Below are 12,296 nucleotides of genomic sequence, written 5' to 3' on the forward strand. Positions count from 1 at the left end.
TCTCTTTGGTTATACTGTTTGTGGGTTGGCTTAGGTCCTGTCTTAGATTCTTCTCTACACCATCATATTCATTAGCATTCAAGATTTCATAATTATTATTCATCTGTATCTCAGACACATGGTCTGTACACAGGTCTTGTTGAACCCAGATGGCCTGTGAGTTCACTGCTCCTAACACTGGGATGGGTCAAATGCAAAGAAACTGTTTTGTTACTACAGTAGTACCTGTACTAAGTAATGACAATAAAAGTAACAAAACAAAAAAAGGTTATAACATCAGCACTAACGAGGATAAAACCAGATCATTAGTGTGCTGACTGAATTAGCAAGACAACATTTATTCAACGAAAAGCCCTCCATGTGGTCAAAGATCTCTTTCGCAATCATAATGAGAGACTTGCCTTCCTACACCTTGATCCACTCTATCAAATTCACACTCCCAGTGAGTCATGTAGGAATATGACTCCTTCTTTTCTGGGTTGTAGGAAGTAGGATTTGTGATTCCTAAGGGCGTACTAAGTCAGAGTTGTTATAGCAATTATATCAGTATGTACTGTAGAGTGTCAATACCATCAGGTACTAACTGTAATGATATCAGTATTATAATTGTGTGCCACACATGAGATTATCATGCTTACAGCTGAACATGTGACTTTTTTGTCTGATAGTGAAAGTGCAAATTGAGATGTTTATCACTTTGCCGTTTGGTTGGAATTATCTTGCCTTTCACAAAACAGCTCAAATCCCTTCTTAGAACTCAGAGGGGAAATGTTTAATGACAACAAGCTTAGACAAACATCAAATCAAAAATGTGACTGCAAAGCAAACGTTCAATAATGCAATGTTTCTTGTTACTTTTCATCCTCAGATGTATTATTTTACTCAATATTACTTGTGTGGAGAAATGTTAACATTGTTATTCTCGAACCACAAGATTGATCTATTCATACATCGAGACTAAGGCACAGTTTCTCTTTTTTTGTTGCGTTACCTCAATTATTGTGTTGTTTCCAGTAGAAACTGCCAAGCGTGCCTCTCTGGTGTGTGGAAATGACCAAGAAAACACATTTGGCCAGTTGGAGTGAAATGTTGTGCTTGCCGTGAACAACACTGAGAAACCTCTAATGATCTTACATTGTAGTTTAAGTGCTCTGCTTTATATTATAATATCATTGCTATGCGTGCCCCGATGAAGACATAAGTTAGCCTAGCACTTTTCCAACAAACTCATTAGAACAAACCATTTTGGCATATCACAGTGGTGTCGGACATAATGCCAGTCGCTGCTGGTGCAGGGGCAGCAAAGTAATGGTGGGTGTGTTTTTATGTTGCTGGCAGGATTTTAGATGTAAGTAGCTACTGCTTTCAGTGGCTTTGAATACATGTTGAGTGTGCCTAGATGGGATTAATCCACTCAGTGTTGCACCAACAAAGGGAGGAAGTACGTTTGCACCGTTTTTTCTTCTTCTGCAATCTTTTTATGTAATGAGGCATTCTGTGCTGATGAAATGTATTCAGATATAGCGTTTTATGAAGAGGGTATGTGAAAAAATATATAATTAGTCTATGATTGGTAGCTCAACATGGTCATTGCTGAATTTACACTTTTTCTTAAAGCAATCTGATGGAATTGCAAACGGAGATGTTTTATTGACCGTCAATATCCTCCATCAGTGTGTTTGCCATGTCTGACATTTTCTTCTCTTGGGTGGCAACGCAGGGTTGTTGTAATTCCAGCCAGACAAAATGAGCTTCTGCCAGCAGGAGGCTTTATTCGATCTGATGCCCAGCAGAGGCTCGTCTCTCCGAAGCCTCCCAACACCACGGCTGGTGTGGCAGCTTGGCTGATGCAAAACCGAGCCACATGTAGGCTCATTTCTACTGATCAAGCCAGCCACTCATCTTTACAGAGAACATTTCCATCTCAGTTAACAATTTTTACAGTTTAGAAAACACCTGTCCTGTCTTTGTGGTGTGGGTTGATGGAAAGAGATGATTAACAGATCATTTGAGTTGGAAGAGCTTGAAAGAGACAAAGAGAATACTTCAATCTAAGGACCCAGTAGGCAAGGTTAATGTTTCTTGCAGCATGCAAGAGTGCTTTGTTCTTGGCAAAGGCACTAACTGCATTGAAGAATAGTGCCTGAATCACTTAACTGATGTCACATATACCATAGCTTAAGAATACAGTACATATTGGTGTATATGTAGGTTACCATCATTGGGGGCATGCATGAGATAATAAGGTGTGATAGCCACACAGCAACACTGCTGTGTGGAAGTGGGAGGTACAGGCTGTGCTGTATGTGTATAAATTAGGGCCGGGACTTTAACGCGTTAATTAAGATTAATTAATTACACAAAAATTAACGCGTTAAAAAAATTAACGCATTTTAATCGCACTTATTTTTGCACCGCGGAACGTTTCTCACTGGATGAGTTTCAGGGGTACCGATTATACTGGAGCAAACTCATCCAGTGAGAAACGTTCCGCGGTGCAAAAATAAGTGCGATTAAAATGCGTTAATTTTTTTAACGCGTTANACGCAACTTCAACTCCACTTTCGCCTACTCAAATTGGTCTGTAAACATTGAACAGCGTAGAGAAAAGGAAGTCTTCCATCTTCTGGCCACACCAGCATCCTAGAAATATTGCTCTTTCACTTCCAGAGGCTTATTCTGAAATTGTGCCTTTGACATCCAAGCCACCAGGACGGACTCGGAGATTACCTTTTTTTCTCTACGGTGACCTAGCGCTCTTGAGCTGGGTCTTGCTATGAAGGCCTACCCTTTTTATAGGATTATTCCACCCTACACGTTAAGTCTCTTCAGGGCTGCTACCAGTTGGCACTCTTTCTGTCCGACAGTCTTATGTGTAACAGGTTTTATTCGATTCTTGATTATAGTCAAGTGGGATACCATCTGTTTCACAGCTTGCTGGTGGTCCATTTACGGTAACTTGTTGGTCTTCTCTTAGAACTGCACTCCCTAAGCAGACCTTCTCTTAATGGGTACTGTTTTTCTCACAATAGAATATATATTTGAACTAAGAGTAAGCAGGAGCAAATTAGGCAGTTACATAATTTAGCTGGTGAGAAGCACTCCTTGCCAATAATATATATTTTCTTTCTTTTAAATGGAACCTTTTAAAGCATTGTTCTAGCAACATAACTGTGTTCGCTGATTTGAAGGTCTCGACATCCTCGCAAGGTACTGTATGTGCAAGAATACTAAAATAACCTAATAATCCCTTGTTGTGATTCACTTTCTAGAAATATAGACCTTTTGGTATTCCTCCACTTAAGGATGTCAGGAGAATGCAGCTGGGGGGCAACACAGTCTGACTCAAATGTCATGCGTGACCTTAAACTACGAATAGTAATTTAAATGTCTTTGCGTTGTCTTTGTATGTTATCAAGCCATCCACACATTTGCATTGCATTTGGTGTGAACACTTGATAACAGTGATTCAGATTGTAAACCATTTTCAGGAAAATAATATCTCCTTAACACCATTAGTGTCCTTTTTAGGTATTTTTTTCTTTAAAAAATAGTTATTTATAAAAATGTTCTGTTTTAGAGTTGCTCACTCTTTCTTCTTCAGGGATATTGATGACTCTTGTTATTTGTTAATGTGTGACAATTTGCACACAAGGGTGCTAGTGGATCGCCGGAGCTGTTAGATTAACATTAACATGCTTATTGTAATTGTAAGTGCACTGCCTTGCGGCCTGTAGCACCGTCCTTGATGGAGCATATGTGTGGGCTGGACCTGTATTTTACAGGAAAGGAGTGAGCAGAGAGTAGAGTAGTTGTCGATTCTTGTTCTGTTTTCTGTAAATATCTGCCTCACCCTCTCAGACTTTGAGTTGCGCGCGCTACTAAAGAGACGTGTTACCATGGAAACCAAACAATGGTGGAGCTGTATTAAAGTCCGAGTGGAAACAGTCGTGTGTAAATCTGATTTTGAAATCGGGAGAAAATGCGGGAGAAATATGACCCCGGGAGGAAACCGGGAGAGGGCAATGAAATCGAGAGTCTCCCGCGAATCGGGAGGGTTGACAAGTATGGGTAGGACAGCTTTCAGTCTGACTGCAGCAGAAAAGGCTGGCTCCCTCTCAATGACAACTGCTGGTATTGTTGCGGATTGCTCTTTTTTCCCTGGCTCTTTCAAAACAACAATGAAGTATCCTGGTATTTAATGGGCCTTAAGTGGACTTGGCATCTCATATCTTGGATTATTTTGTTGATTTTGTTCCTGTAGCAACACGGTCACACTAACGCAGCCTCTTTAGTTATTTTTTCTTTGTCTGCATGCCTTTTTTTCTGGTTGACAAAAGGCTTTTTCAACCATGCTCCAGGCTTTTCTGGGTACAGAGCGGGATCCTTGTATGTCATACTTACACTGAAAAATAAAGGTTAGAGAAATAACCTTCACTTTCAATAATATACCCATGAGAAATAAATCATCTGAATCAATGCTTGTAAAAAATACTTCCATCTCCCGCTTACAGTACATAGGCCTACTATAACTGCCTGGAAATTAATGAGATTACTGTTCAGTTTCCGGATTGGATCCGGCATCATTTCATTGAGGCTGAGTGTGTCATTTCCTGAATAAATTGTATTCAGTGAGTGAATGAATTCATTATCCCTTTGTTTGAATAGACATTCAAGCGTTTGCGAATGACCATACATACCATTAAGTGGCTGAATGAAGCCTGAACAAATGGCCTCAAAACATTTTGCTGGGCAGCCATCAAGTGCTTTTTGGATGAAATGGAGCAAAGGCAATTGTGACTGTGCGCCATTTTGTGCTATTTGGATAATGGAGATGTCATGATGAAAAGCAGTCCCTTCTTTGAGGTGTTGCATTTTTTTTTTACACAAATCAAGATTTGTGGTAGCAGATATTTGGTCTAATTGATTGAATAATCATTTCATTTTGAAATGCCAGTGAGGGAAGTGTAGGCATGTCTTTTTCTGAGTGACAATGTTCTCAAAGGTTCTTTGAGCTCCTTTGTTCATCATATTGAGTCAGCGGAGAGAGCAGGAACAGCCTATTGTGCTATTGGTAATGAAATTCTCAGACTCATGAATCAAATGATTCTGTCAAACAGATGGAGTGATTCAAATTAGATAAAATAATCTGACTTTCTGTGTACAATATAGAAAGATCACTTCCTTTTCCACTAAGAGGGATCCACTTCCCTCCTCTGACCTCATAAAATAATCTACAGTACATTTTCTTCACAGCGCATTTTTCTCAGTTCGGCATACTGGGAGCTGCTTAGTAATCCTTTTTGTTTGAATATTTCTATGCAAGTGTTAATGTGCAAATAGGACAAAGGCGGCAAAATGGCGACAACGTCTCTGAATAATACATTCCATGAAATCTATTGGAAAAAAAAGAATTGCAACTTTTATTTGTATTCATGTACAGTATGAACTACAATCTCAGGTATCAATAATTGAACATCATCCTCAGAGAAATGAGTTGGACTCCTTACAAGCACAGTCTCTTGTTTTTTTTCTTCTTTTTGTCTTAGCTTTTTTGTCTTTTCTTAACAATTGAAGCACATGTAAAATTATGATCTGAAGATCTTTTTTTTTTGCATTATGTTTTTGAAAATATTTTTTTTATTTTATAGAAATGTAACCTTTTGATGACTATTCTCTCCAAAAATAAGAGAGAATATTCCCACACACAGTAACCCTCCCTATACATAGACAGTAGGCAGAATAACACACAAGAATCGGATCACCTTGGCTTGGGGTTTTGCACAAAAATCAAGCTCACTCTGCTGGTGTTTCAAGTCCAACATTCTGCAGGTCAGTCTAATTTCATTCTGGCATTCAAATGTATCTCCACATAAAGCCATCCTGCTCACGCAAATACCAATACAGAGATATTCCACTCCTCTTGATAACTCACAACCCTCATCCCCAAATATATAAAAAATCTCAACCTTTTTTTTCACTGTAGCCAGCGTCAACATTGAATCATTAAGCCACCAAAAGCATTGAAAAGGTATTGAGCATTGAAAAAGAAAAACAGTGGAAAGGGAAAGAATGGTTTACTCTACGTTGTTACCATTGATGGTATTATTCTCGCCTTTCGTAACTCAAAATGAAAGGCTGACAATGAATAGGTTTTGTGAGGCATCACCAGTCATTAATCTGTATTTTGTATAAATCGTAATAAATACATTTAGGGGACTGATTGATAAGAAGTATATGATTGTGTGCGTGTGACAGTGCTTAATGTGGCTCACACTAAAATCTATGTTAGTTATCTTCACTGATATGAAAATCAATAGATGAGTACGGCTGCTGGACATTTATGTTAAAATGTTCACATCATTAAGTGATATATCATTCAAGTAACTGAACATGTTTGTTGCACTGCAAAATAATGTCCCACAGCTCAAATCCCATAAGAACTGTTTTTAAATTCACATTCAATTGTCAGTTTTGTCGATAATTTGTCGCATTTCTGAAATTGCCGGTGGGAAATTAAATATGCTTGTTGCACAGAGACCAAAGTGAAAGGCATATCTACCTCTCCTTTCTTTCTGCACAAGGTCACTGTTTCCATGGCGACGGTCTGATGGCTAGTTTTGCCTCCTTGTTCCTTATCTTTTTTTTCACTCCTCCTGCTTCATATCAGCAATATATTTGTTTGAAGACCCCTTATGGCCATTGTGGGTTTGGCTCGCCTTTTCCCGCCCTCTGTTTATCATTTTTCTTCCCTACCTCCCTTTTCCTTAAGCCTTCCTCTTTGAAAAGTAAATGAAAAATCAAAGCGCAAACAGACTTCAGGAGAGACAATGTTTTGATGGTCTATAAATCATGCAACATCAAAGTGTGTGTGTTTTTCTCAGAAAAATTAGACTGAGCAGGGGTCACTTCAATATCAAAGGCCTCTCCCCCCCGTTAGATGTCGGGCGCAGGGAGAGTGAAAAAGTCTCATGCTGTTTTGTTATCAGCTTTCCCTCTGTTAGTCTGCAAATGAACTGCTGATACAGATTAATGAGCTACAACCCATCTCCCCTTATTTTCTTGCAGGTTCTTAGCTGCTTCACTGACTATGTTAGCCCCGTCTGCTTTAGTCTGACAGGGTCACACTACATTACAAAGCAGCCTCATTTGCCTCTTTATCTGTTTAACAGATGGACTATCAGCTCCCATGCTCGTATGACCCTGGGGTGATGGCAAGGTAACGCGACACGGAGTGGACGTAGATCATTACTAGGTTAACAGGGTGGCTACATACTGCAGCCTTATGCTCCCTTTCATTTTCCCAAGCAATATTCTGCCGTCGTGCGGCACATGCCGGCGGATAAAGCGAGACAAATGAGACATGGCGAAGGGTGAAGAACGTGCCTGAGCTTAGTGACAGAGAGACAATGAAGAAACAAGAGGACATGGGAAGGCAGGGAAGATCAAGCCATAAAGAAGAGAGGAGGTATGCAAGGTGAGAAATTGTAGAGGTTGAAGTGTAAAGTAAAGGTAGAAGGAAGAGTGGGAGCAAGAACTTAATCTTAATTAAAGTGAAAGATGTATGGTAGTTTTTTAGGAGCCACAGGGGAAATGCAGTTACTAATTTGGCTGCCTTGCTCCTCAGGCATGCTGGCTTCACTGCGATATCATCCAGAGCTCTGTCATTAGAGGATCTAATTTGGTGTTGAGTGACAGTCAGCTGGAACATGACAGCATGAATAAACCCATTTCATGTTTATTTTTACTCTTATAAAACACTGCTGAATTGGACATGGTGGCCTGAAAAACTAGCATATTTCAAATTGGTAAATGCTTATACATCTTAAAACGGTGCCCTCAAACAAAACACATTATTATCAGGTAAAATCTAAATATTAAATGAATGGCGTTATATTAATTATAGATCATTTTCTACACATGAGCTGTATTTGTTTGCTTGTGTTCATTTGTTTTGTAAACCATTAGTTCCCTTGTGCAGTATTACACAGAAAGAGAGAAATAAAACGAGCTAAACAGCTATCACAAATTGTTTTTCTTCATTTAGCCACTAGACATACTTTTAATAAATAATCTTTGTTTTTGTAAAGACACTTGGTAAAGTATCATATGTCGTCCCTTTGCCAAATGGTGATTCTTCGTCATTACAGACATCACCTCTGTCAGGTTAATGTCATTTTGACTTATTTTTTATCTTCACATTTGGTCCATTGTACTCCAAGTATGAAACTGCTGACACAAGATGTTTAGTCAAATTCAAGATCAGATTTGGGTCTCTTGTACATTGTCTTTTGAGCAAGCTTGAATCAGTAAAGGTTCCTGTGTGGCTGAGCTGTGTATGGTACTGAGCATAGGACCGTGGTGGTAACTGCTCTTGTAGGTGTTGTAGTGGTTGTAGTGCTCCAGAGGAGGCAGCGATAGGTGTCTCTCCATGGCAGCAACACCCGCAAGCTCTTCTTCAACTGTAATGACCTCCATGGAGGAGGCAGGGCCATCAGGATCCTGCTGGTTATGTTGCTTCCTCATCTTGTAGAAAATTACCAGCAGAACAGCAGCCATTAGTGTTATGGCCACGAAGCAGCCAATGATAATCTTGGTAGTTTTCATCACCTCATCCAGGCCATTGAGGGCTCCCTCTCCATCCGGATCAAGAACTGGAATGGTGTAAGTCCGCTCTGTGGTCCTTGTGGAAATAGGAGTACCTTTTGTTGTCGAGGATGACACCCAGCCAAATGGGGGAAGTGGCGTTTGGCTATAGTCCCCCGGGGACTCAATGGTCTCCACAGTGACTGTGGTAAAATAGGTCACCCCGCTGTTTTCCACAGAAGTGACATTAAGCACAGCAGAGGCAGAAATGTTGCCTGCTGTGTTGCTTACCATACAGGTGTAAGTCCCAGTGTCCTGCATGGAGACACTAGTAAAGTTCAGTGACCCATCATTGAGTACGGACAAACGTACCTTGTAAGCCCCATGTGTCACCAGCGAGCCATTTGGTGTAAGCCAGCTGATGGACGTCAGCGAGCTTGTACGACATTTAAGCTCTGCACCCATGCCTTCTGTCACATTCAAGTCACTGGGTGGCTCCACAATGACAGGAACATCGCACTGGAAGTAGCTGTGGTCCAATTCCCCAATGTAGCGACCTTTATAGACTGCAGGCGAATGGCAACGGGCGCAGCAGCTAGTATTAGCAGGTACTGTCTCCTTCAGCCACCAGCTGAGCCACAGGATATCACAGTTGCAGTTCCAAGGGTTGTGATGGAGGTGGACCCGCTCCAGGCGATGCAACGGTGTGAAGAGGTCATGTGGTAGAAAGGTAAGGTTGTTGTGAGCTAGGTTGAGCTCCACCAGAGACTGAAGGTCATCAAAGGAATTCCTCTCTAAAGTTTGTATCTGGGCATGCATCATCCACAGCTTCTGGAGGTTCACTAATCCTAAAAACGCGCTGGGCTTGACAACAGTTAGCTGGTTTCCTGACATTTCTAGCTCTTCAAGCCTGATCAAAGGTAAAATGTTAGGGATCTCCTTGAGGTTGCACATTCCCAGGTTTAGGTAGCGCAGGTTGCTCAAGTCCTTGAAGGCTCCATCAGAAATGTAAGAGAGACGTTTGAGCTCACCTAGATCCAGCCTTCGAAGCGAGGGGACTCGGTTGAAGGCATAAGATGGTATACTTTCGATCGGGTTGTTCCTTAGCCACAATTCCTTCAGCTTGGACAGGTACTCAAATGCTCCATTGGGGATTGTCGTGAGCCGATTATCAAAGAGCTCCAAAGTGTTGAGACTGGCCAGTCCATTAAAGGCGCCAATTTCAATGTTGCGAATGTGGTTTTTGCTTAGCTGCAGGATCTCCAGATGGCGCAGATGTTTGAAACTGTCCACCTTGATGACCTGGATGAGGTTGTCCTGGAGGTTCAGGTAGCGAGTGTTGGTGGAAATGCCATCTGGGACGTCCCGTAGACTTCGGCGGGTGCATATTACTTTGCTGAACTGATTGCTGCATGAGCAGACAGAAGGACAGGTCTGAGCGCGAACCAGCCCAGCAACGACCAGGATCTGAAGGGCCAAAAGCAGCACGAATAGGGGGTTGGACAGCGCCCCCTTCAGCCTACGACCTCTCATTGTCTGGCGCTGGAGGGAGGAGATCATTGTGTTCAGCATTCATAGTTCATCTGCTGTTTGAGTTCTCTGAAACAAGAAGAAAAAAGCGAGAAGAATATTTAGTAACCACATAAAGTAGCAATAAGTACAATGTTAAGTTCATCTGGGTATATGCAGGAATCCTGAAGTCAAATGTAATACCTTTTTAAGACCTTATTTAAGACCCTTTCCATACATTTTAAGACCTCATCGCCACTTTGAGTTCTAACCGGTTACATTGGCGACACACTTTACCTCACATTTACTATATACAGTATTGATTGTACGATAGCACAACTAAACAGTTTGATAACTCCTTATCATAATTCAGATAGAACAAAGCACAAGAGAATGAATTGTGTAACTATAAAATTATATGATAAATAATATATCTTATTTGATCATTGTTTTGTATTTCCTTAGAAATTATTTATCAGTGATTTATTTCCTCAGGTTTAAAAAAAAAAAGCAGCATTTATCGATTCATGAGGAATTTTTTTTTCATTCAAAGCAATATCTCAGTACTTTTTACTTTTCACTATCATCTATTTTATTGTCACATGAAAAAACCTTCACAATAATGTTAATCAAGTTTGTGAAGAGGCCGGATATGGCCCTTGTAGAAATATAAAATAATGTATTATCTCCCTCAAATCAAGTGACTAACAAGGAACTTGTTACTCTGTTATCTTGTAATACATTGAATCAGATTAGATTACTCCATTCAGCCAAAGTGTCTAAGTATATGCCTGAGTGTGCTCAAGATAAAAATAGACATTTATACTAGGGCCGGGACTCGATTAAAAAAATTAATCTAATTAATTACAGGCTTTGTAATTAATTAATCGCAATTAATCGCATTTTTAATCGCATATAGATATTTGACCTGAGAACAGTGAGAAGCAATTTTTTTCACATGGATTTTAGTATACCATTGAATAATGACTGAATACATAAGCTTAAGCAACAAAGCATTGTTTATTTTTTTCAAGGAGGTACTTAACCAAGACCAACAGAAAAGTGCAATTTTTGCCATAAAGTGTAGCAATAGCATATTTAGGAATATAGTATATTTCAGAGATTTAGGTAGCCTATAGGTAGGTAGACCTTCTGTAAACTATAACACTTTGTNAATTCAGCAGAAAAGGGCTGTTGAAATTACAGATTTAAAATGTAAATTACAACTGTTTTAAACTGTAAAATATACACGTTGTTCTGTAAAGTTGTTTACAGTTTACCATATTTTTTACATCATTATTCTGGCAACAAAGCTGCCAGGTTTTTACCGTAAAAACAACGGTTTTTTTTTTACAGTGTACGCTGTTCAATGTTTACAGACCAATTTGAGTAGGCGAAAGTGGAGTTGAAGTTGCGTCACTACATCTACAAAAGGATTGTTTTACAATAAGCCAGTTTACACTTACATTTTAAGGTACTAAAAAGTGTAAATCAATGCCCATGGGTTTCGCCTCTATAGTTCTCCACACAAACGCACTCAGAAAACCTAAGTACATTTAACAATGTATATTTCAAGTAGCATCTACTTACAGTAAAGAAGTGTTTGTTACTAAAGGCACTTAAGTAAACTTTACTGTCACACTCAGTTTTTGTAAGTGCATTTTTACTTACTATTGTAAGTATTGTATTCATCTACTATTAGATTTTAAAGGTCCCATGTCATGCTTTTCCGGTTATTACCCGTCCCCTTGTGTGTTATAAAATAAGATGGACCTTTATTAATTAATTTATTAATCCCCGTGGGGAAATTCAGTTGTACAAGCGTCTGGCCTGCTGACATGGCCACTTTCATACAGATCATACACTAATGCCCTCGATTGGTCTCTGTGTGTCATTCAAGCTCGGGAGGGTGTGTATGTGTTGCGCGAGCGAGCGAGAGAGAAAGCGCGCGCACCGGTTACGTGTATTGTTGTTGTTAGCATCTGGTGCTAGCTTGCTGCGCTAACGGATATAATGAGCTGTCAACAAGGTGGAGGAGAGTCCTCTCCTGTCAGACTGAGAGACTGATAACTACAGCTCAGGTGAGGTAAAGGACTCTCTGAGTGTTTAGATAGTTAACTTAGTCTAAGTTCTCTGTGGGTCTCAAACGGTTTGGTCACCATTTATGTAAACACATATTTCCATTTGAAGGGGGAGTGATT

The 12,296-nt window shown here is 40.0% G+C and overlaps 1 protein-coding gene across 1 annotated transcript; it reads right to left on the reverse strand.

The window, feature by feature from the left end:
• Positions 1-5,422: 5,422 nt before the first annotated feature.
• lrrc4cb (leucine rich repeat containing 4C, genome duplicate b) lies at positions 5,423-10,179 on the reverse strand. The gene has a single exon (XM_010771837.1). It carries the CDS (start codon positions 10,156-10,158, stop codon positions 8,263-8,265), a length of 1,896 nt encoding a protein of 631 aa, XP_010770139.1. The 5' UTR covers positions 10,159-10,179; the 3' UTR covers positions 5,423-8,262.
• Positions 10,180-12,296: the final 2,117 nt, after the last annotated feature.

Source organism: Notothenia coriiceps, unplaced genomic scaffold (assembly GCF_000735185.1).
Source record: "Notothenia coriiceps isolate Sejong01 unplaced genomic scaffold, NC01 NC01_scaffold00000339, whole genome shotgun sequence".
Lineage (NCBI taxonomy): Eukaryota > Metazoa > Chordata > Actinopteri > Perciformes > Nototheniidae > Notothenia > Notothenia coriiceps.

Coding starts and splice junctions, on each gene's coding strand:
- lrrc4cb (XM_010771837.1), bottom strand. CDS start 10,158: ATGCTGAACACAATGATCTCCTCCCTCCAGCGCCAGACAATGAGAGGT.